Source organism: Leptinotarsa decemlineata, unplaced genomic scaffold (assembly GCF_025532065.1).
Source record: "Leptinotarsa decemlineata unplaced genomic scaffold, Ldec_3_MD MMD2_tig00078422_RagTag_RagTag, whole genome shotgun sequence".
Taxonomy (NCBI): domain Eukaryota; kingdom Metazoa; phylum Arthropoda; class Insecta; order Coleoptera; family Chrysomelidae; genus Leptinotarsa; species Leptinotarsa decemlineata.
In genome coordinates, this window is record NW_027412747.1 from 9951861 (window position 1) to 9978621 (window position 26761).

At 33.3% G+C, this 26761-nt stretch overlaps 1 protein-coding gene across 2 annotated transcripts in view; it reads right to left on the reverse strand.

Annotated features, from left to right (window-relative positions):
- Positions 1-26761, reverse strand: part of puf (ubiquitinyl hydrolase 1 puf) — a 93826-nt gene that overhangs the window by 44443 nt on the left and 22622 nt on the right. For both annotated transcript variants that reach the window (XM_074186214.1, XM_074186215.1), the window contains exons 16-27: positions 26410-26732; positions 25495-25705; positions 25228-25435; positions 25007-25141; positions 24759-24947; positions 21361-21658; positions 20675-21057; positions 15872-16048; positions 15248-15806; positions 9039-9658; positions 4706-4929; positions 1069-1564 (exon numbers count right to left, since the gene is read on the reverse strand). In XM_074186214.1, coding sequence (XP_074042315.1) covers positions 1069-1564; positions 4706-4929; positions 9039-9658; positions 15248-15806; positions 15872-16048; positions 20675-21057; positions 21361-21658; positions 24759-24947; positions 25007-25141; positions 25228-25435; positions 25495-25705; positions 26410-26732 — 3823 coding nt within the window. The remainder of the gene's footprint in view (positions 1-1068; positions 1565-4705; positions 4930-9038; positions 9659-15247; positions 15807-15871; positions 16049-20674; positions 21058-21360; positions 21659-24758; positions 24948-25006; positions 25142-25227; positions 25436-25494; positions 25706-26409; positions 26733-26761) is intronic.

Here is a 26761-nt window from a genome sequence, read left to right on the forward strand (position 1 = left end):
GTCAAAAGCCTTGGCCAAGTCCAGCTGTTGTAGCCTTTTTACTATTGATAGATTCAATTACCTTACATAGTACATTGTGTGATAAATAGAGGTTTGCAATGTTCTCTAGAAGATGAGTTAGGCATTATTCTAAAAGCTTTCTTCTGCTAGCTTAAAATGCTAATTGAGTGAGGGGAGTGTCGCCATAGAGTAACTCCATAGTTTATTTTGAAATTAAACAATGAAAAATATACAGAGAAGAAAAACAGAGCTTGCAAGTTTTTTCTCAATGCCTACACATGCTGATGCCAACCTAATTTTTTAGCCCCGGTATAATACGACTTATGTGTGAACATTACAATTTTTTGTGTTTTAATAAAATTTAATTTTGGTTTATTTTTCTGAAACTACTCATTAGTTCCATCCTGTAAAGAAACATAGTCTTTGATGAGTTCATAATACAGTTCCAGGAGCTGATTAAAGTTGTGTCACCAAATAAGACATATTTATTTATATATATATATATATATATATATATATATATATATATAAAAATGTGGAGTAGTGGTCCGAGAACAGAACCTTGGGGTACACCACGGGCGACCTGCATATATTCACAGAAGTATTATCACCATATGAGACTCACCGGTAGCAATGAAATCATTATTTCATAAGGGTTTGAAAGAATACAATGAACTCCCTAATCACATAAAAGATGCGAAAACAATTAACAAATTTGAAACTAGTCTTGTTATGCATATAAGATGTCATCACTAATATTTGATCCAATATTATCATTATATATTGATTTATGTTCACGGACCTATGTACATGTTAATAATATCTTCTTTTGTTATCGATTTTTTATTATTTTTTCAATTGTATGTGTATAAGGATAAGTTTCGTATTCAATAAAGATTCATTCATTCAACATATTCAAAATGATGAGTTGAGCTTAATAGAACTTGAAGTTTTAATTGATGAATGAACAATTTATAATAAAATTATGAATTAACTAGAAACTACAATTTTGCAGCCAGTATTAATAATTTACAATATAAATTATAAAAAAAATCAAAAGATATTCACCTGCTTCGTAACCAGTTCGACCCACTGCACCATCGTTGGCTTCTCCTTAGCGTGAATGAACGTCTCGATGAAGAACGTCGTCGACAGCTGCGCAGCCTTTTGCGTGACGTTCGGTTCGATGGGAGGCAGTGTCTGCGGGATGTACCCGCATATCTGCCACATGAAGTTGAAGTATGTGTGCTCAAAGATGTTCTTGTCCTCTATAAAATGCATGTTGTCGCGCCATATCCAATCCTCGAGTTCCTTACTGAGTTCGATCGTCGCGGCGGGCGAAGGGGCTCTCGAAGAAGTGGCCTCGTCAGCAGTTGATGATCCCCTGTCGACGGGGCACCGCTCATAAAACAGCATATAGGCACTGTTTGTCTTCTCAAAACTAAAGTCCATGAACTTGTCGGTGACGCTGTCATATGTCTTGCTCGTCATCTCGCCTCCAAAGCATTCGGCCGCGATTTGATTCGGGTCAAAGGGTTTTACTTCGGCATCGTTGAAGAGGAACCTGCAGGGTTTGATAGTTAGGTTTAAATTTTTCATATTGAAAGTAAGTTGGTATTTGGTTGTTTCAAGAATACCAATGATAGATAATACATAAAAATATAATTCAATTGCTATCAATTTAACAAAGTCAAAAGAACTAATATACATATAAATCCTTAAAAAAACACACGACAACATAACATAACCAAAGAATATTGATGTAATGATATTTGTGTATAGTTTTTTTAGAAAATTAACATGTGATATTTGGTTGAACGCTTTTCAGAATCTCATACAAAGTGTTACTTGAGATAATTATAATAAATATTATAATTATTCATAGAAAAAACACAAAAACTCAACTAGGTGTTATTGATGTTGACATTTTATACTTGTACGTTTTTGTTTTGAAGGGTATGAAAGGTTACACAATTTATTTGTTTGCACTAAAGAAAAAAGACATCAGAAGTTCAAACTGGGAGATATGAATTGTGCTAACTTTTAAACATAGAATAAAGTAAAGAAATTGTTTCTCAAAGTAATCTTAGTGATTATTTATATACAACTGAACGGGTACTGTGAGCTTCACTTATGGAATTATCAAACCAAATCACAAAACATGCACTCACTTAACAAAAGTATCATTGAGAATTACACACCCATTTCTCTGATATCTGAATATATATATGAATATATTGAACAAAAATGCTGTATCTTGATGCACGTTTCACTAACCAACTAACAATCATAAGAAAATCACTAAAACTACTTTTTACACCTATGTTATTGTTTTTATATGGATCTAGACGAATTATTATTACCTTGCATAACGAGGAACATTAAATTAATTCCTAGTATTTTGTTATTGTTCCTATCGTTACTTACTACTCGACTAATACCCAATCTTTACCTATTTTGATACAGAATTTTGTTAAATTCCGAGTTCGAACTCGGGAATTTAGTAAAATAAAGAACATGTGTGGCCTTTCTACCATTTCGTAGATTTGTATCTACCATCATTGTTTTACAATCTCAGAGTTGAGACTACTGCTCTACCAAACTTCTCGCTAATGTGTATGGTATAAAGGTATGGATTTCTAACAACCCACACTTTGATATCAAGTGACGATCAATGTCTTTGTTGAAATTCATATCAAGTCAGGTGTTTTGTTTATAACTGATTAGGTATAGTTTTGATAAATGCAGTTGATAATTATCATAGTCGAAAATACTGACTGACAGCTATTTGACATGAAATAAGCTGACATTTTGATTTTTGAAAGTTTCACAATAAACTAGCAGCAGCAATAGTTAGTTCGAAAATGTGTCTTACAAAATTTCCAATTACAGCACAATTATTGCCTGAAAAATCAAATACAATACAACAGAAATAAGAATTTAAATGTTCGAAATTTTATTCTACAAAGAAATATAATAAGGAACTGTATATTTGTTTTACAAAGAAATATGTCTTATTGATTTGTTATTCCACAAATAGTGTACACAACACGCCTAGAAACAGTTTTTTTGGACTCACGGTCTTCCAAGACTCATCTACGGCACGACCTAGAATTTTGTCTACTCGTCCAAAAAAGCAGTATTTTCTGAACTTGTTATGTAAATTACTATTTCATTAGAAACAATATTTTACTGAACTGTCATTTCAATGTTTAGGAATGATGTTTGAGAACAAGGCATAATTGGGAATAAAAAAATTTAAACACATCTGTCAAGTCCTGAATTTGCTCATCTATGTTACCTTAAAAAAGTTACTACTTAATTCAAGAGAGTATTAACAATGTGTGATAATTTTGACAAAATTTATAACTCTTGTCATTTATTCTAGGATAGCTTGAAGCAAATTAAGCATGTCATGCAAAATCTGTAATATTTTACTGGTTTTTCTAAAACTGTACTTTTTGTTATCTATTTTTTTAGTAGCTTTCTTTTAATTTTTCTGTAACGTTATATATTTTAATATTGCTCTGTAAGGGGATTATACAATCTCTTGGACAGTAAATGCTAATTAGAGAATGGAGAAAAGAGAAATGACACTTTTTTTTTACCACTTTTATTTTTAACTTAAGTTACTGCAGTTTCGTCCTATACGAACATTTTCAAACTTATACAATAAACTAACAATGATTCATTACATTCGCCATTATATACCACCCCTGTAGGTACTAATAGAAAAAGAGGTACTTGACTTGATTGAGTACCTGAGTTTACAGTTCACAATGCGGATGTGCCAATTTAAAAACCGGCGAGTAAACTGAATCGATTTGATCATTTAACAGGTTGCACCCGCAATGTTTATGCTTGTGAATTTCCAAGGATTCTAAATAATTGAGTTTGCAACCCTTCCTGGCATAGTGCAGAATTTCCGTATCATTTACATTCGGAAACTTGTGGTTGCATGCCAAGGAATGGTTTGAAAACGTTGTGGTTGCATGCCATAATTTCTTTTAAATTTGTTTCTGGAAACCCAAGCCTACAGAATCATTTTATCAGAAATAAGACGTGCACCAAATTCTTGGGATTATGGATTGATAATATCCTGAAGTTTGATGAACACGTAAAACATCTCAACATAAAACTTGCACCTGGTTGCTACTCTTCTATCAGGGTCATCACCAAGGAGTTGGGAGTAGTAGCAGGAAAAACATATTTTTCATTAGTTGAGTCTCAGAACCTTTGAGGTTGAATCAACTCATTTATTTTATGTAAACATGTAAATCAATTCTCAACTGCTTTGTAAAATTTCATGTCCTTTCTACGTGTAAGTGTAAGACCTTGTATTCTTCCATGGTAATTCAATTAATTTACTGTAAATTGATTGATTTATTTTATTTATTTATGCTTTGTCAGTAATAATTTTTTTTCTTCGACAATAAAGAACATTTTTTATTTGATTCGATTATTATTATTATTATCATTAATATGATACCATCACCATATTAGAATTTTAATTGATTATGTTTGATCGTAATATTCAGAGGAAAATAAAACATCTATCTATCAATTATCTACCTATCATATATCCAATGGATCATTGCCTACTCGGAGGACGAAACTAGAGTTCCACTAAGTTACTCAAATGATTAACGGTCATATAATTGTTACTTTTCCAATAATCATAGTTAAAAGAATAGTATTTACATACCATTTGTCGCGCGATCCCGCCGTCCGATCCTTGATGAAGCTGTAGTAGTGGCCGCCGTCCGCAGTGCCAGTGTGGACTGTCACACCTATTAGATCGTACTCGTACTGCTCAAACTCGGCGTCGTTCGATTTCTGCTTCTCCTCTTGATAGTGCTGTGGCATGAGTTGCTTCTCAACATAGCCGGCCATGTTCAAGCGCAGCGGGAACGAGAAGTGCGTGTTAACCTAAAAAAAAAAAATATATTATATATTGTTTCACCCAATCATTTAATCAATAATTTCCTGTCATAAAGAACATGGAATTCTTTTGGAAAAACCACCCGTATAAATAAAAATACTGAATACTAAAAGCTACAATTAGTCAGCCAACATACATGAAACAAGAAAACAGGTAAAACAAAGGGTTCTGGCACATTCGTATGAAGGAGAAATGAGTTTAAAATCCTTAGAAATGAAAAAAATAATTCAATTAAAAGGTACCTGCATAAAATCCTTTCAAAGTATAATACGGACGACTACACAGCAAGAAGTAAACAGCCTTTTTAAAATCATCTAAGGAGTTAATTTCTCTAATAAAATCAGGTAAATGATTGAACATCTTTCAACCATTATAAATAATATAGTCCTTCACTAAAGTAGAGATAGTCTGGGTAAGTTAATACTGTTTTGCTTGCGTGTAGGAGAGCGGTTAGCCGTATTGAATTTATTCAGATGTTTTTTAATCAGACAAACTGTCTGCTATGAATATGCTATAATCATGATGCTTTGGCATGATATTATTATTGCGTGATCCCCAAAATGGGGAACCGTATATAGTGGTGTCATCTGCAAAAATTGTAAATGTACCCGAGATATCTATTCTCATCAAATCATTAATGTATAATAAAAAAATGGTGGGGCCCAGCATGGATCCTTGTGGTACACCACAGTTAATCAGTACTTTATCAGAAACGGACGAAGTTTACATTGGTTGAATGCAGGATTGAATAATAATTGATAATTCGAAAGTATCTACAGTACATTCGCTGAGGATACGTCTATCTGGACTTATTTAACACAAGATTTCAAAGCGAGTGGATATAACTATTTATAGGTTTTTCGTGTTAAGTGTGGAACAAAAAATTTGTGTGTTTGTTCAATAAGTTAAAGTATCATTCAAGTATCAATGAAATTATTTTGAATATATTCAACTATTTTACTTTAGAAATGAACAATAGCAGACCTCTTAAGTATTTACTATAAGGTCACCAGCGGGAACAAGTGTACTGATCGCTATCTGTACATGAAAGATATTTAAGAAAAACCATCATTGAGAGACAATTCTATAAAAGATATTGAAACATGTAGGATTCTAATATAAGAAGGGACAAAAAGGCTTTGTGTGAAAAAACAGCAATAGTTCAAGCAGAACAATTTTCGCTTCATATTTATGGATGAAACCTGGGCATTTTTTAAATGTATTCTTAAAAGAATTTGGCAAGATGATAACATGAAATCGATCAAACATAGTGAAAGCAGTACTGAAAGTAGAAATTCATGTGCCCGTTCCAATTCAAAATAGCTTCTGGCAGTTGTATCGCCAACAACATGTGCAAGAATTGCTTCTATGAAGAATCCTGCACTGACACCCATCGGATATAATCCAATGCCTTTTGTGGTATTAGCCAGAGGAGTAGTTGTTTTCTGATAGGTATCAGTTCATTAACCTACAGTGTAGGTAAGTAGAGAGTGGCCTGAATGAATTGCTCTTTTAGGTAATTTGCAGTACAGCTGTACGTCAATATCCAATAAGTAGGTTTGATAAGTTCTATTGGAACAAAATGGGTCCAGTTTGTACTGAAAAGATATCTTACAAGAATATATGTTTCAACACTTCTAAGTTCTACCTTTTACTTTCCGTGGATTAGACAATGAAGGAGAATACATACTGCAGCGGCTCTAGGTTGTGACGTTTTATGGTTCAGAAATGTACTCTTAATGAATATACTGAAAGCGTAAATCACTGTTGAAAATGGGGTATCAACTAAAATAGTCAATCATATAAAATTGTAATATATATATATATATATATATATATATATATATATATATATATATATATATATATATATATATATATATACACATGTACTTTTACATATGAAACTGAAGTTGAGATAAAAAAAAACATCAAGTATCGGCCAGTTCTATTCAATAGTTAAGATAACTTCAAACATTCTCAACAGAGAATAGCAGAGATGCTAAAAAACATTAACTTACGAGAAATTCCTTCAAATGTGTTTTAAATAATATGCAACAATCCATTTTTTAAAGTTAGAGGTGAAGATTTGAAAAGCTTCATACCTGGATAAAACAGACTATTCTCTTACAGTGATGTGTTATATCTAGAAAGCCGTAGGTAATAGTCATATCTGGTACAGTAATTATGATTTTTGTTGTTTTGATCAAAGAGTTCTAAACGAGTTCTCATGAAAATAATGTACGCAAATATAAATATATGAAGTAATGTTAAAATTATGTGTTCACTAACTATTTTCTATATGAGTCTCTCGGACGGAGACCGAATATTGGTCTGATTATTCTTATTTGTATGATGAAAATTCGCTTGGCATAAGAGTATTGCTCCACAATACAATAAGACAAGAAACAGAGCATAATATACATTTAAAAATTATGATGTATTGAATATGCTTTCAAGTTGAAGACTATAGTAATATCCACTTGATTTTTTTTCATACGTAGCTGTTGATTGTTTATCCCACCTTATATTTGAGTAAACATATAATTCAAAAATTTGAATGAAATTGTAAGATAGTCAACAGACCTTAATTGTCTTGAAGATAAATGTAAACATATCGTTTTCACACTATATTGATTGATTGTTTGTTTATTGTTTGAGAATAAAATTCTTGTTACAAACACAATGTCATAAATAAATATTGATATAAACATGAAGTATAAGATGTGAAGTATAAATGTATGAAATGTAAATGATTAAAATAAAATATAAACTATATATGCATACATATGTAAAGGTAACACGACAAGAACTGGGACAAAGAATAAAAATATGTTTTTCACAGTACAATCGCAATTTCCACACATTCTAAATTACAGGGCATCGTCAAAATGTTCATGATTCAAAATTTTTTCTCTTTGCAGATGATTTAAAATTTTTTGATGCAGTTTGCCTTATGTGTAATTCAATGTTTCAATGAAAGTACTTATTTTGAGAAGGCTTTTTCTTCTTTTGTGTCTGAAAGTTACTTCTTTGCATGATCTACACATCTTTGTAGAGTTTATTTTTAAATTGATTGCTCTCTCTCCCTTTCTTTGGAAGTTTCCCACATTTTTTGTATGAAGATACAGAAGTAGAACATCACAACCTTTCTTTACAATAAATCAATCTTTCCTAAAAACATACCCCTTTCAATTTAATTTTATATCATTCCATACTTAGATTCATTGTAATGCCAATATTTTTGAGTGACATATTTCTGTTGAGATTGATGTCTCAATTTAATATCAATTTATTTCCATTTGACACCTAGGGGAGACCGGGGCAAGATGAAGTTCGGGGCAGCACGGGAAGTAAGCTTGTGTGCGTGAATAGTAATCGTGTTCGGAGCGGCGACAGCGCCATTTGCAAAGACTGCAAAGAAGATTAAAAAGACAACTGACAAGGAAAACCTGCAGAAAAAGCGTCAAACCAAAAGGTGCAAAAAAGAAACTGAATCGGAAGATAGTTCATCCCAAGAAGAGGATGATGACTGTGCTTGCATCTATTGTGGGTACTTATACTCAGATTCAACCGAAGGTTGGGTCATCTGCGGCGTGTGCCACGGTTGGGCGCATAATTCATGTGCCGGAGTAGATGAGGAACATGAAGAGGCACACATTTGTGAACGCTGTCTACCCGATTAAAAAGCGTACTCGTTTTGCCCCACAGCGTTTCCCATCTTACCCCAGTTATGGGGCAAAACGGGAAATTTGCCGAGTTTATTTTTTCATTATTTGCCAAAAAAAGTTCTGTGATTTTGCATGCTACAACGTTTAATTATAAGAGAGAAATGTATAATGGTTACCTCTTTTGTTAAAGAATGTTATTAAATAGTTTGATTTTCCTTGTATAACGAGTTTTGTCTTAGCTATCTCATCTTGCCCCAGTCTCCCCTACATAAAAAACAAGTCATTTAAAAGCTAATAACACAATACAAGAGGTAAAAAAGATAAGTAAAATTGACTTAAAATTGGGTATAAATGAAAGGGGACTAAATATCACTAAAATGAAATAAATGAAAAAATTTTCAATACCGACTTTAACAAAAACTTACCTTCTCTTTGAGCATCGTCAGCATATTAAAAGTGTAGCGCATCGTGTTGAAGCATAGAATATGCGGCAGCTTCTTGAAGCAAGCCCTTTTTTCTGCTCGGACTTTCTTCCCACACTGCGAACATGTGTACATGTTGTCCCCTTCGAGTGTATCCTTCACGGTCACCTCGTCTAGTGATTCGTACAGATTCCGCATATCCGCAACCTGGCAACGCACCGTGTAAAATTCCTCTAGCGTTCGGCTGACATGGTCGCAATCCAACGAAACCACATTGTTGCTGATTACACCGCAAAACAAGTTCTTTATTACCTCCTTCAGATCGGGCGTCATCTCCTCTAGCTTGCTGACCAAATCGATAAAAAATTCTGCCATGTCTTTCTGCTCGGCTGTGTTCAGCGGTTGATGGTCCATCGTGTAGACTTTGCAGAAACTGCGCGGGTTGTATGCCTTTCGCTCACTTTCTAGCAGGTAAGCAAACATCCTTTGAAGCTCCCTAAGGGTAGGTTCATGTTTCGCTTGATCGGTGTTAGCGGCCAAGATAGAGGCCCGAGCTTGCGGCATCATGTAGAGGTGTTGCATGCATGAAGCCATATAACAAGTTGCACCAAGATTGGTCAAACCTGAAATGAAATTAAATTTGATTTAATGGGAAATAGTTCATTCATTCAGTATCTAGAGAAAAGATTTCCAGGTTTTTAATATAAAGCATTGAATATAAATAGAACTTCCTTCAGTAAGTTCATCAAATGGTAAGGGTAGGAGTTGAATATGAGAAAAATTTTGGAGTTATAGATTGATAAGTGAAACTACTGTGAAGTATATCATCCACCACTGGTGGATGCTGGGATGTGCTTTTGTTCAAGAAATTGTTGTAGATGAAGTTCGGTAGTTCTGATGTTGCCGCAAGATGCCAATAGTCAAAATTATCTTGAAAATACTTTTTTTTCAGAAACAAATATGCAAGGTTACCATAAAAAATGCGGGAGTTGACATATTATGATCGTGTCAAATTTGAAAATTCATTTTTACTGGCAATCAATAGATTTGTTCTGTTGTTCCAATCTATTAGATTTTTTATCTTATTGAAACATTTCACTCCTACATATTTCGAGGAATTTTGACCAATGAGAAGTCTGGAGAAAGGCAGATGAATATTTTCCTTATTCCTTGTATCATGTGCATGTATTTGGTCATTCTTCAGAAATGTTTTTTCATTGTCCTTTATAAAAAATATGTAGAGGCAGGGTAGCGTTAGTATTTTAGAATTTCGGAATAGTGGCTTACAAGATTCTGAAGGTTGAGTTTTATTCATAGCTCTGATGATTTTTTTCTGAGAATGAAAAGCCCCTAGTATGTGAGTTGAGGATCCCCAAAATATTATTCCATATTGCATATCTGACTGTGCCAGTCCGAAATAAAGAATTCTCAGTACATCAGCTGATACTGTATCCCTCAGATTCCTAATAATGTATGTGATTGTGCTGAGTTTTGGACATAAAGTGGTGATATGGTTTTCCCATGAAAGTTTCCTAAAAAGCACAACACCTAAGAACTTCATACTCTCTTTACTTTCTATCGATTTTCCATTGACTGTTAAGTAGAGATCATTATCAGGATTCATATTTTTTGATAAGAATCGAATATGATAGGTCTTAGCAGTGTTTAGTGGTAGTCCATTTTTACTACAATAATCACTGATTTCCTCTGATACCTCATTTCCATTCTTTACTAGTGGTTCATTATTTGTTCTAGACATTTTATTAAAAAAATAAAATTGATTCTCGTTCCACTACTGGTCAATCTACATAATATAATGTTGATAGGCGCACTCAGTTTTTGTTAATCTCTTTCAAGATTGAGTCATTTTCACCAAAAGTTATTCGCTGTCTCTTGCTCGACATTAAAAAAAATTATTAAAAGAAATCGGGAAACTATGCATACATAACCTGAAATAATATTTCATGTAAGTGTCAACACAATTCACATCTACCTCTCAGTTTACATCATCACGTTGTAGTATACGCAACACAGTCAAGTCAAACAAACAGCAATATTAACAGTTTTTAAGCAGCCTACATAAATTAAATCAAGTAGGCCATATTAGTCAACAGATTTGCATGAAAATTCTACATAAATGACTCGATGCACCAGTGTTTACTGTCTAGACTCGACCTTCTAATCGAAAGTATTACTGGGCCCAAATCAATCATTATATCAGTTTTCAGGTGATGGGATGTAAAACAAAATAATAATATTGAAAAACTGGAAAAATCACCAGATATAGGCTGTTCACGTTAAGAAGAGGATGATGCCATTTTTGGTAATTTTGTATATCCAACATAACAACGTTAAAATTCCCACTGAAATGCGTTCAACAGCAATGAAACTAGTAACATTTCATTTTGTGAGTTGCTCAACTGATAGTAAAATTTCAGACGTTGCCGAATCGAAAAAAACTCGAAAACTGTCAGTCGTTCTTTTCTTTTCAGAACTAATCATTTCTTTTGATAAGACCTGTGTATATTCAATATGCCTAAAGCATTGTCGAAATAGTCCCAACAAATACTAAAAGTAAGTAAGAATAATAGCAATAAAACATATTAACAGTACAAAAAAATTTGAAAGTTCGAAATAGTGTACATGTTGGCAACGCCGTAACTTGTCATCTTGTGATGTCGTTTTCTTCTTAACGTGGACACACTACATCTCCGGACGAAGCGACTATTGTATAACATCCGTTATGCAATAGAAGGAGACTGGTCTACTGTGCCGAAGGGAAGCAAAGGCCATAAAAAACGAGAAGAAGAAGAACGTGAACATTTCTGGTAAAATTTATACAGGATCTCTAAACATACAGTGGAATATGAAAATTATTTCCAATGAAGCTCAACGAGATCTAAAATAAATTAAAACAATTCTGAAGACTATCGAGATAAGAAACATACATATAAGAAAATAAATATTTTGAAATGAAATCTCGAAACACTCATCTCTCCAAAAATATCTAAACAGTAACTTCTGGTAAATGCATGCTGGAAAATAACTACATTCCAGCTAATACCACCAAAACCTACTATGTAGGTATGTTGGAAGAGATGAATATTTCGAGATTTAATTTTGAAATATATATTTTCTTAACGAGATCTTTTGTTATGTGATGAAATTGGCCGATTATGAAAATCCAGTGTTCATTCAAGTAACACTTTATTCATCTCAAGAAACAAATCTGTTTATATTGGGGATCTCAACAGTAATAAAAATATATATAAATAACAATACTTAAACCAAAAAAATCATACAGTCAAAATAATTAGTGATAAAAAAATCTTGAATTTTCAATAGTGACAGTTCATTTCTTAAATAGAAAAAATCTCCAAACATTGTTTTCAGTTCATTTTCAAATTTCTCTACGGATTTTTTATTTTTTATTCTTTCTATTAATAAATATGAAAAAATTGTTATTCTTTGTAAAATAAATACAACAATAAAAATTAATTGGCGCTCCGGGGCGACTTCATTGATTCCAGTGGCGCATTTGCTTTTTCAGCTGCAGGAAAACCCGGAAAAACCTGCAGCACCACATCATCTGAAGATCTTGATCTAACAATGTCCTCTCTCTCATAAAACAAAATGTAGGGTGTCTCCAGAGGCTCCAATAAATTCAATGCATCGCCAGAACACTTCGTGACACGACTATCGTCAAACTTAAACCAGTCCGTTTCTTCTTTGACCAAGGCGTAATAATGACCACATTCAACGCCAGAACCACAGTGAACAATGACTGCATGAATATTATAACAGTGGTCTGCTAGGTTGAAATGTTCATCTATTTCGAACCTTCCAAAGAGTTTCTTGCTTCCGTTAGAGGTTGAGTCTTGTTTGAATATCATCAGTGTTATTATTAGATTGACTGGTTTAATAACGATCTGTTGGATTGGTCTATATTGAATCAAATCATTTGTCTGGTATTATAGTTAGGGACATATTTAATTTTTTTGAATTTCATGTTAGAATTTTTGTGGCCAGTAAACACTTCATGTAAGAATATATACCCAATTTTTGAAAATTTCAATATTAAAAAAAAAAATTTTTTAATATAAATTTATAGTCAGTTCTAGATGGGATGATTTATAAATACATTTTATTACCTTGTTTTGCAATATCTTTAAAAGTTTCGAACTATTTTGGGAGGCAGAGCTACAAATCATGTAATTATATCTAAAGTAAATAAGTGAAAAATATATATTTTTCAAACAAATGTTGTATAAAATATCTAATGGAAGAATAAATTTGGCTTTTATTTTTTTGTATGTGTACCTTCCAATTTAAAATTTCATCAATATAGAGTCCAAGTAATTGAGTAGTTTGTTTATAGGAAAAGATATTGTTAAAGAAAGGAAATGAGATGTTAATGTTATTGATTTTATTTTTGGAAATATAAGATGATTTATAAAAATTCAAGGTTAATTTTTGTAAATGAAGCTTCATTGATATTATACTTAGATCATTTTGAACATGTTCATGCATGATTTTACTGAAATATAATAAGGTTGTATCATCAGCATAAAGTTTGATCTGTTCCCTTAGTTTTAAATTTAATATTGAGTTTATATGAATTGAAAAAAGTTTTGGGTCACACCACAAGTAATAAATCGTGTAGACTGTAGAGCTTTGACTGCCCTCAATTTTCACAAATTGTTGTCTGTTTTCAAACTATTCCAACACTTTTCTTTTGATACCAATGTTGAATCATTTTTTCACTAATATTTTATGTTTGACTGTATCAAATTCTTTGCACAAGTCTAAAGATACAAAGCAGCCATTTTGGTTATCATCTATTTTTTTTGAATATCTAATAATTTCTAAAACAGCCAATTCTGTATTCCTAGCGTTTCGAAATTCATACTAAAATTCATGATTTTTTCTGCTATTTTTGAGAATACCGGTAAATCAGAAATTGGCCTATAATTGTTCAAGCACGTCTTTTGGCCATTTTAAAATTTTGGTGGATACTAATCATCGGAACGTCGTGAAGTAACTTGGTTTGAAATCTTTTTTAACTTTTTTGACTATTTTTATTTCACTGTAATTTCATTTCACGTTTTATTGCTTAATATAGTTGATATTTTCAGCTATTCATTTTAATTTTATTTGTTCTTTCAGAGATTTCAAATCATATTAGAATTTTATCAGGCAATTGTTTCTTAATAATTTATTTATTGTTTTCCAGGGACTTTTTTTGACTTCATTACAATAATAACTCCGTTTAGTAATTTTGTTTTTTTATTAATTGTATTTTTACCAGTTTATTGTATTAATTATAAATAACTGACAAGTAAGTTCATTCTTCTTAAAATACTTAACACATATTTTGAAAAGCTCTGCTTTATGTCAAAACATGGTTTGGAATCTTCTTTAATTTCAAATCTTTTGGTATGACAACAATCATCAAACATTTTTATAATATCAACACAGAGGATGTTCATGTCCGAGGAAGAATGCATATTTTTTGATAACGAATTCAGTTTTCAATTTTTTTTCAAGTCGAAATATTTCACATCATTTTTGATTTAACAATTTTTGTGAATAATTTACAGGAACATCAAATATTTGAATATTATGATCACTCAATGGACTAGGATTTTTAGTTACAGTTGCAATTTTTTTTTTTTAATTCGACAATATGTGATCTATCAGACTTACACTCTTGCGTGTGACTCTTGTTGGAATATTTTTATTGACCAGCTCGAAACCCGTCAAAGAATGAATATCCATGATCCTATTTTCATTTATACAATTTTTATTTAGAATATTGATATTCATATCCCCAACAACCAAATAATCATCATATATTTGATCTAGTTTAAGTAATTATTATTATAATAAAGGATCTTCTTGGAAAAATTATATGCTATCTATTAGTATTACAATGAGTTTTATAGATAATTCTCTCTCAATATTCTCTGAAAGTGCTTCAGTCAAAAGTCTGTATCAACTTTAGCAGAGTTTAACTTTTTCTATGTCCGTAATACCAGTTATAATGACTTCTAACAGTTATTTTCATTAGTGGGGAATATATTTATTATACCTCCTATTATGTTTGTAATATACACTTAAAAATGTTCCTTGAGGTGTTTGAAGCAGTTTCCACTGATGTTCCGAATAGAGTGCTAATGAAACAATAAAGAAGAGGGTATGAAAAAACTTACCAACATAACCGCACTCTGATCTGCCGTCCTCGTGCGGCCAATAGTCCCAGGGATAGGGTGAATTCGGTCCCGGCTGGTGTTGTTGAAGCAGTTTCTGGTGCAGGGCCGCATAATTCTCAGGGGAACCTTTCACTAGTTCTACAAGCAGATCGAAGGCGGCTGTCCTTGAACGAGGTGACTTGCACTTCGGCACGTGCCGTAGTTTCGGGTTTGGTAGGGCAAATAAGAATTCAAACACCTCATCGAGTAGGTCACGACCCCCTTTGTCAGTCTGGAAGGGAGGGCGGTGCTTCAGCAGGTTGGCGATGAGGTTCAAGAGACCTATTAGACCGTCGTCGTCGACCGTACGATGCCTGGTTTCAAGATAGTCTCGCGAGAGGACTGACATAGTCAGTTTGTTGGCCAGTCCGTTAATATCGATTATGCAGTTCTGGGGGTCTTCAAGACTCTCTTTCACCAAGTCGTCGGGAAGGCTATCCACGAGACGGGAAACGAGCCAGAAGTAGTCCCTGCACGCTGGTCCGTAGGGTTCCTTACCTTCCTCAGGGGCTTGAAGAGCCTGGGGAAAATAAAATATGCTTAATATGGATGATACACGAGCAAGACTCTGCTCTAAAAATATACCTCTAGTTTTTGAGGGCGCATACTTTCGGCTTTCTCCAGATAGAGCAGCAGTTGGGACAACATGGGAGCTACCAAGCTGCTTTCCATGGGTTCACGATTTGCTGATATGCCTAAACATAGTCTATAGATGGCAGAGCACGCTTCTCGTCGCACAGCTGGTTCGGGGTCTTCCAATACCTAGATACATAGATCAATCAATAAATCTTTTACTAAATCTCGAAAACCATAAATATTCATAACAGAGATCTTGACTGAATTTATAATATAAAATTATTACAGGAAATGAGTTACTTCTAAATACAAATCATATAATATATCTCCATATAGTGAAAAACTAATCATGTTCAACAGTTTACCTTTTGAATTGAAGAAGATAAAAGCGATGCATACAAGGTGTGTTTACAGTTCAGCGGTTTAGCATGTTTAGTTTGTTGGTGAGAGGCATAAAAGTTTTGTGTTATGCGTGTTCAGCAATTTTTTGATATCGAAAATGATGGATCGAACAATTTTTATCGAGTTTTGTGTAAAAATGGAATTTAGTGCTTAAAAAAACACTTGGAATGTTGGCATATGGTAATTGTACTCTTGAGTCAGAAAAATGTTTACAAGTGATACAAGCTTTTCACAGAAGGTCGAGAAGGTGTGAACGACAACGTTCACTCTGAAGCCCCAGCACATCAACAACCGATGAAAATGTTGAGAAAGTAAAGAAAATTGTTATGAAGAATCGTCGAATTACTAATGGAGAAGTTGATGAGGATGTCGGTATATCGATTGGCTCATACCATGCAATTTTTTCCGAAAATTTTGGGGATGAAGTATGTGGCAGCAAAGTTCGTTCCAAAATTGCTGAATTTTGACAAAAAAAACGTAGCATGAGCATCACTCAGGAATTGTTGAATAACGTCAGCCATGATCCAGATTTGCTTTAAAGGGTCATAACTGTTGACGTATCATGGGTATATGGTTATGACACCAAAACCAAAGTCCAATCGTCCTAATGGAAGAGCCTGTGAGAGCCAAGATCAAAAGAAGCACGCCAAATTCGATCAAATCTTAAGGTTTTGCTCACATTATGAGCAAAAAGAAGCAATCAATTTCATTTAGTGCAAAAAGTTCTACAAAAAAAATAAGAGGCAATATTTTTTAGGACTCTGATCAAATTCCGAGAATTTTTCTAATATTTTTAGATGGTTTTTGAGATAGTGAACACTAACAAACACACACGATATTTTTTTGTATTGATAAAATCCAGAATAAATGAAATATACGATTACTTTTACTATACTAATGAAAAGTAGGAATATCATTATACGAGGGTTGCCTTTTATATTTCGGGATAAGAGACCAAAAACAAATATTGATCATCGAAAATCACTTTATTGTTTTCCAAAATATTCCCCATGAAGATCTATAAACTTTTGCATGTGTTTGAACCAATTGTCGAAGCACTTTTGCCACTCTGATTGAGGTATCTCCAAAACATGCATTCTGAATGCATCAACTGCTTCTTCAGGTGTCTAAAAATATTGACCTCTCAGTTTGTTTTTTACGTGCAGGAATAAAAAGAAGTCATTCGGTGCCAAGTCAGGACTATACGGCGGATGACTCATCAAATCGATGTTTTGGGTACTCAAAAATGCAGTTGTTTGAGCCGATGTGTGAGAGCTCGCATTGTTGTGGTGAAGAAAGATCCGTCTTCGGCGGTTGGTTTTCCTGATTTCTTGGAAGACAACTGGCAAACAAATGATTGTGTACCACTCAGAATTGACTGTTCTGCGTTGTTCTACTGGTACTGTTGCTACATGTCCAGTTTTTCCGAAAAAAATAGATGACCATTTGCTTGGGAGTACTTCGTGTGCGTACAACTTTTGTTGGATTTGGCTCCTCTTGAAACACCCATACAGTCGACTGCTGTTTACTTTCGGGCTCATACGCGTAAATCCACGATTCATCACCTGTCAAGATGTCATAGACGTGTTCCGAAGCACCACGATCGTATATTTTGAGCATTTCTTTTGACCAATCGACACGAGCCTTTTTCTGATCGATTGACAAATTGTGTGGGATCCAACGCGAACAAATTTTCTTGACAGTCAAATGTTTATGCAATATTGAATGTATGCTGGTCCCACTAATGCCTAAGGTTGTCTCAATCTCACGATAGGTCACATGACGATCTTGCAATATCAGTTCGCGCACAGCATCAATGGTTTCCGGAACAACAACTGATTTTGGACGACCTTCATGAAATTCGTCTGGGAGTGAATTGCGACCACGATTGAATTCTCCATACCATCGATAAACACTGGTCCTTGATGGATCTTCATCGCCAAAAATGGAATTAAGTTCATCCATGCACTGTTGCTGAGTTAATCCACGTCGAAAGTTGTAAAAAATAATACCACGAAAATGTTCACGGTTTAATTCCATTTTTGGGTCGAGATGAATCTTTTAAGTTACTGTAAACAACACAAATAGCGCGTGTATGTCAAAACGTTCTGAGTACGTATAAGCTCAAAAATGTCCAACTTTACGATATATAACATAAAAGGCAACCTATCGTATTCCTTTTTTTTATTATCAAAATATTTCATAGTTTTGAAGAATAACTTGAAAACTCTAACTGAATCAGTTCTAATTCTCGAAACTAACCAACATTTTTGTATATTTTTTATGGTTTACATAATTTTCACGAAAATTCAAAAATTGTTTCTCATATTAATGTATAAGACAGATCATTTCATTATGATTTCCAACATGTTGAACAACTACAAATAAAAGTTTCGAATGAACAGTCCACTCTTCTATTTCTTTGTGCTTGCCCTCTTCAGATCGAATCAGGTTCTTAAAGTTTGGTAGAGTTTTACGTTTACCATCTTACATACCAACAATACATATCCAACAATAATGTGACCTCCAGGATCATACAAATCAAACATGGTGTACCTCAGGGTTCAGTCCTAGGGCCACTGTTGTTTATAATCTATATGAATGAACTGCCAACCTTCTTAGACATCGCAGATGTATTTATGTATGCAGATAACTCAACTTTTTTAATCAGAAGCAGGAATTTAGAAGAGATCGATAGAATGTCAATATTTTATCTTTGAATAAAAACAAAACTAAATAAATAACTTTCTCAAAAAATACAGCAAATGATTCATCAATCAAAATACTAAGATTTCACATAGATTTCAACCTGAACTAGAAAGAACACATTCAGGAATTGCAAAAAAAGCTGTCCAGAAGTCAATTTTTATTTAAAAATCTCAGAAAAATAGTATCAATTGAAGTGCTGAAAACTGTATATTACGGTATGGTTCACTGCCACTTAATGTATGGGATTTTAATATGGGACACAAGCTCAGCGTGCCACCAGTTATTAATAAATAAAAAAAAAATTGTTAGAACTATGGCTAAGGCTGGACCAAGGGAACATGCCAAACCATTGTTCATCAAAATGCAAATTTCAACACTTTCATGTATATATATCACAGAAGCCATCTTGTGGATACACCAAAACAAAAATGCGAACACTACGGGGAGTGAAATTCATAAGTACAATACCCGCAATAAAGAATTGTATAGACTACCTCGAGTGAACTACACTAAAACAATGATGCAGACCGACTATCTACCAATTAAACTATATAACCTTATACCAATGGATTGGAAGACATTCACTACAAAAAAATTGAAACACTACTTAAAACAATCACTTCTTGTAAATCCACTTTATAATATTGAAGATGTTTTTTTCCATATTTGGACTTAATATTTAGTACTGTCTATTTAATGTACTACCTTACATAAAGCCTAGTTTCTAGGATTATCTCATTTTTACAGCTTTACATAGCTTTACAAATTTTATATACATTTTTATATCTACACCTCAGTCTTGACGTACCTACACAATTATGTTGTGAATTTATCTCATAAACATTTTTGTAATTTTTAAAGGTCAATAAATATCTTATCTTATCATCTGACCTGGAAAGTTATTAGGTATGAGCCAAAATAAACCCTGGAAGGTTGCGGTAGTGGGTTGAACAGACTTACACACTTTGGATCTAACTTAACCTGACCGACTCTTCTATAAGAAAAGCATAGTTTTGTTTGATTTGTTTCAAAATAATGAAACAATCAATCGACAGTTTTTGATATTTCCAAGAAAATCAAGAACAATGAAAAATTGTTATATTGTTTTATATGCAGTCATAGTATAGTATTCACATTATTGGTATTTAATTATTGTTTGAAAATATTTTCAGAAGAACGAAACTATCATATTTTCTTTCAAGTATCTTAGAAATTTGATCTGTCAATATAGATTTTTTTCATCTTCATCCTATAATATGAAATTAACTTTGTTATGTCTCATAAAATTACTATTAAAAACTTTACTAAAAACTATTAGAAGAATGATTGTAGTATTCTCATTAATAGTATGTAAATATATAAAGTTGAGTTCACTGTAAATAATATCCAGCCTACTTCATATTTATATAATTGGTAACCAATGATAATTTTTGTAAAACTTTGCGGTTTAAAATTGAATCCACTACTATTCGGTCGTTTCCTTATTTACAGGTGAAAGATCGCCTGTTTCAAAATGTTGTAAGCTCTTCAACTTCTATCTAATAGCTTTCATAAAACTACAGTTGTTCAATAGCCTCTTCTTAGTTTTATAAAATAGCAATTGTTTTCGTTACATTCAGTCTACTCATGAGGTTACGACTAAATGCTATAATCTAATGCAATTATTCTTCCTATTCAACCGAAACAAATCAATTATCTCACCAATCTCTGCAGCCAACCAGAAAAATTAGGCGACTGGAATAACTCGAGCCTGGCTTCCTCACAACAATGTAACCAAGACACCAACAGAGCCAGCGCATAATGAACAACCTGCGCCCTTCCCCAAAATCCTGTTTTATATTGATTCAGATCCTTAGGCCTTGACGATTCTTCGAGAATACTAGTGATCTGAGACATCATGGATTTCGTGTTTATCAATGCCAGAAACGCTTCATTTAGGTTTGGTATCATAATTTTATCGTTCCGAGATGATTTTGTTTCTTGAGGCAGTGGATCCACTCCTAAGTGGCAGAGAATTTTCAGTAACGACGCCAAACAATCTTGCTGCCAGTCACTACCATCTCCGCCATCTCTTTGAAGAACACCTATGAACAGAAAATTAAAACAATTTGAAAAACAATGTACTGTTCAATGTTTTAAGACATACTAATTTTAAGAATGCCATTCGGACTTGCAAATGCACCTTCTCTTTTTACGGGTTCATAGACAATAATTGTAGTCTTGAATCATATACTTGATTAAATATCAATTTAATTCAATTGATAACTGTAGAGCAAATAATTAAGTTATATTGCAAAAACGCCTCTGAAAAGTAGAATCTGCATCACTTAATTCAAACGGCAGCCTGAAAAAGTGATATGATACAAAAAATTAATGGATTTACCTACCTGACATGAAAATATCAAATATGTGACTCAGTCCTCCGTGTTGAACAAATTTCCTGCCCCAGGATTCATCCTCTTCATCTTCGTCCGCATATTTCCCTTGATTACTCTTCGCACTAAGAGATTCAATGATGTAAAGCGAATACATAAGTTTTTGAGCACTCGACGGATCCAACAGCTCAGATAAAGGAATATCAAGGTGTTTGAAACCTCGCAGCAGCTTGGGACTAGTCGGCAAAAGACTCAATATATCCCAGACTCTCCTGCTTAAAACTTGAGCTTTCGTGTGCGGAATCTGACGCTGAAATCAAACGAGTAACATAGAATTACTATTAAAATATAGAAGTCAAAGTCAAGTCATAGCATGCTTTATTATCTATATTATTCTTATTGATAAAGCTTCTAAATGTAATAGTACATAAATCGTAACTGCTTAAAATAAGCAGGAGGTCATGATAATTAATAATTAAAATTAAGCAAACCAATATGGATTGTAAGATGTTGAAAGTGGATGTACATATACAGTCATGCTACTAGAAATCATTTTTACAACAATATAGTAAAATAGATATAAAAACTGTTTTTCCTGTTTTAATTGGTTATGAACACAAAACAGGACAGAGGTAGATGATAAAAATAATAACACAATAAATTTATACTTTGAATTAAATTTCTTGTTGCGAGGGCTGGTCACACGAAAACAAAGCAGGGTTGTTAAACAAATACATCAACATTTTAGAAAATTGCAAAGTCCTAGAGAAGCCTTCTAAAATCATGCTGCTGAAGTCTTCCAAAATCATGTTTTTGAGTTATCAATTTCAGAGTGAAAGCAATATTTAAAAAATTGATGCAAAAGTGGATGAATTTGAAATTTAAATATTTAAATGAAAAACAACAGTTTGTTACAAAAATGTTTACCAACTTTTGGTAAAAACTAAAAAAGGTGACACTCGTATAAGTAATTCAAAACCAAATCAGAGGTGAACTTGAGACCTAATGGTGCTGAACGACAAGGAAAATTCACCATCCTCTTTCAATTCATTATAATATGCATTTTGTAACATAGACATAGCTAACCATCGTAGACGGACTACTCTCAAACGACAAATGTCATTTACAAAACTGATAAATTAAACTTTGACAGCTGAATAACAAAAAATATTCTAAACAAAAAAAATTACAAAAGGCAGTATACAAAGTCAGACCAATTTCTGACATACTCCCACCATAATCCCAGTTTCGGTAGATGAGAGTTGACTTCAAATTGGGCTCAGTTCTACGTAAGAGTAAATCTTGAAGGAGGTTTTACTCTTCTTTCCCAGTAGTAACGATTTCTTCTGTGGGTCTTGTAGATACTATCGATCATCTTCGTTATGCACAATATGTCAAGCTAACAAAGTTCAATAAACCTGTGCAGTTATCAAATATCCCATTAACAAGTGGAGCAGCTCACCAACATTTCAATCGTGTTTATGACCAAGTTCAAACTTGGTTAGGACATGATTTGGAACCCCAGGAATGGGGTTGGACAATGAGTAAAGGATTGCTGCTCCAGATGAGTTACTCAATACGATATTCTGTAACTGCAAAAGTGATTGTGGTTAAAGATGTGGATGCAGGAAAGCAGGGTTGCAGTGCTCTTTAGCTTGTGGCCAGTGTAATGGGCAAGCTTGTCTCAATGCTGTACCATATGAGACCGATGTTAACGAAGGGTCCTTTGATCCAGAAATCATGGAAGAATAGGAAACGAATCTGGGTGAAGATGACAATGGAGATGATAACGCCTTTGAATGTTTACAGCTGCGAGGAGATGACGACGATGAAGAAGAAAATTAAAACTCATTTTTCTCTTAATTATTTTATGTTTTTTAACATTCACAAATGTATCAAATGAGATTAAAAAAAATTATTTAAAATTTTATTTCAGTTTATTTCTTTTCTATTCATTTTTATTTATTAAAGAATAAATTATAATGTAATATATATTTTTCCCTCTACAAATGTATAACTACATGGGCAGGTAAGTTTTATTAAATAAATTGATTCTTAATTGAAAAAAAATAATTAAAGAATTTTTTTTTAAATATAATGTATTTGTTAATAAAAAATGAAAATTATTTATTAGGTAATAAGTTATAAACCTTAAATGAGCTGATTTCGATCGGGACAACCAGCTGATTTCAAATAATATTTCATCTGCGCTCGCGCTGCTATCTCAAAAACGATTCAACGTATGAAAAAATGTTTGAAACAAAAGTTGTAGAGAATTTAATTCTCTACAAATTTACAGTTGGGTGTGTCCACTTTGCTAGGCAAACTTCCTAAAATGACTGGCCTATCATCAAATTGTTCTTTTTGTTTTCACTCCTTTATAAAAAATTGTCTGCTTCCTCAAACCCCTGTAGAGATAAATTTCCATTTTTTAATTTTTTCAAGTTGATACAGTTGAAAAGAAATCTCAAAATCCATTCATTGAAATTAACTATCTTTAGATATTTCGAGAAGTATTCGTAAACAGATGAAAAACCATAAGAATTACAAATTACACATCTTCAAACATTTCATCAATAATTATAAGAGTTACTACGTTACCAAGCACGTAAAATCTCTTCTGGAAAGCACAACTCTACCAACGGATATAAAATGGCTCCACATTTATCTGAGGTAATACCTAATGTTTCCATTGAGATCAGTTGAGCTTCCATTCTACCATATGAAGCATTCAAATATACTTTATTAATCATATTATTCAAAATCTATTTTGAAATATCTTAAATATAGTATTTCACTAGCAAAATTTCTCTACTAAAACGAGATTGTACACGTTGAATAACCTTTGGATAATTGTTCGAGATAGGCAGAAAAACGTTCAACTGATTGACATACTCTCTGGACTTAAGAATAGTAGCTTGAATAAGATACTGAAACTTGTCATGATTATCTATGGATTCATCCTCATCAGTACGGTTGAATGGACTCCAAAAGAAACGCCTATCCCTAATTTCACTATAAAATTATGATAAATTCATATCTGACAGTTCAAAAACAAAAAAATTTATAACTAAAAAAAAAAAATATAAAAAATAAATGTACAGAGTCAGACCGATTTCTGATACACTTTTTCCCATAGATGACATCTACTCAAATTCCATTTATGACTGTTTAATATATAAGAAGTGAATAGGAAAAATAGTTTTATTTTTTATTCGATATCAATAGAAGAGTGTAGTTGTTTCAGATAAATTATATCATTTGGTTTGTATCTGAAAGAAACTTTCATAGGGGATTTGCATATATCCCTAAACGTTTTCCATTGTTACCTCTAATATTTCAAAATAACGAACTTTCAACTACTTCGAGAGGCATTTTAGCACATATAATAAATTACTGATTGGACTCACCCCGCCTTTAACTTGGATTTTCATGGAGCTCAATGTGTGCATCAAAGAAAACAGTTGTTCGAAATAATTCGGTTGAAGGAGCAATAACGTCGGGAGGCACTCCCTGGGTGGAGGTGGTTGCACTGAAGGAGAGTCCAAGCATTCCCTCTTTTTCATGTTTCTAGACATACCCACCGAAATATAGACCATCTGAAATGAACATTGATAATGAGACGTAACGTTAATGGATGCTAGCGCTGAAATTTTACGTGGTTGTCTTTAAATCCCATTTCGGCTAAGGTTTTTTCCTCACAATCGATGGTCAATTCCTGCCCTTGGGTTATGATCCTGATCCAAGTATCGCCAGTTTTCGTTTTGTTATTTTCACCAGTTTCATTCTTCATCTGAAAACTTCAGACTATAGTTACAATATCCAGGAAATGTGCCTTCCAACGTGGTACCTCAAACTTGGCACATTGTAATACATTACCTGTTGGATTCCTTCGCACCACTTCACTATTTCCGCCCTGAGATCTGCGACATAGTCAGTATTGAGCATATCCAGAAAACACCGTTCTGTAGAGCTACCAGACTGTACAATAATCCTGATAGGAGTGCTAGGCCTATCACCCAAAGCAGCAGAATGACTGCCTATACCTTTCCCTTCCAAAGCCCATTTCCTCAAATGAAAAGCATACCTGAAAATTATCACAAAAATTATATCAGCGAAAACGTTTTAAATAAAATATATCTGTACCTTCTGCGGAATGTTTCGATGTGCGTTTTCATCAACACCAAAGCTCTCTGAATACAGAGCAAAGATGCTTCTTCTGAACCAGTGGCCGATGCCAGATCCTCAGAAGCCGCTTTTAAATGGGTCATGCACTGCCAAACGAACTGGTCTTCGTATTGTAAATTGTGACCCATATAGTAACTGTTTATATATTGAATAGCCGCCATACTGACATCTGCCAAAAAATAAATATGCCTGAAGTGAAATATGTTCTTGAGAATGATAGTCATTTGAAAGAATATATAAATAATATCACTGATAAGTTTAGTGTTTATGGTTCTGAGGAAGTAAACAAAAATGGAAGAATAGTTTTATCAGACCCATTCTCAACTCAGGGGGAAAATGATATGATGCAGAATTGCAGAGGCCTAAGTGTAGCATTAGTTATTCGAGAAATGTTAGATGGTCTTTTTGTAGAGGAATTAGTTACATCCTGAAATCTAAAATTTATACAATGTATTGATGGATATAGCCTTTACTACGTGGTAGTATCATCATGAAAAATGAGAAATAAAACTTTCTGTTTTTTCACCACTTTTATTTGTAACTAATGTTATTGCAGTTTCGTCCTATAAGGACATTCTTAAACAATTACAATAAACAGTTTATTGTAATTGTTTGAAAATGTTCTTATAGAACGAAACTGCAGAAACATTACTTACAAATAAAAATTGTGAAAAAAAGGGTTTTATTCTCATTTTTAATAAAATTTATACCATTTACTCATTAAAAAAAATTACATTATATTTCTATTTATTAATCATAAATACTTAAGAGAGAATTAACCTTTCAAAAAGCTGACATTTGGTGTGTCCGTTAATGATTGTATTGCAGTAAAGACATTATCTTTAACTTGAGTAAGAGAATATGTGATCTTACCTGTATTGCAAGCGTTTAATGCGATTTTCCACATGTGGTCCATCCCGACATTCTGGCTTTCTCCCATGCTGCCCTCCAAGTCTGAGGTTAGCAGATTATTCAAGCTGCACAATTGCTGGAAAAGGCTCAGGCATATCATGCTGAACTTTTCCGGTTCCAAACTAGGCAAATGACGGATGTATAGCCGGTGAAGAGCATCGATTTTGAGAGCGTGCAGTTCTGTCGTTTTAGTTTGAGACAGCAACCAACTGAAAAGTTCGTCAGAACACTCGTCGTCATGTGCTAGACACTCCCACAGAATGTCCACTTGGTCCAAGCTTAGTCTGGAAAAAATAATGTTAGAACATTAATG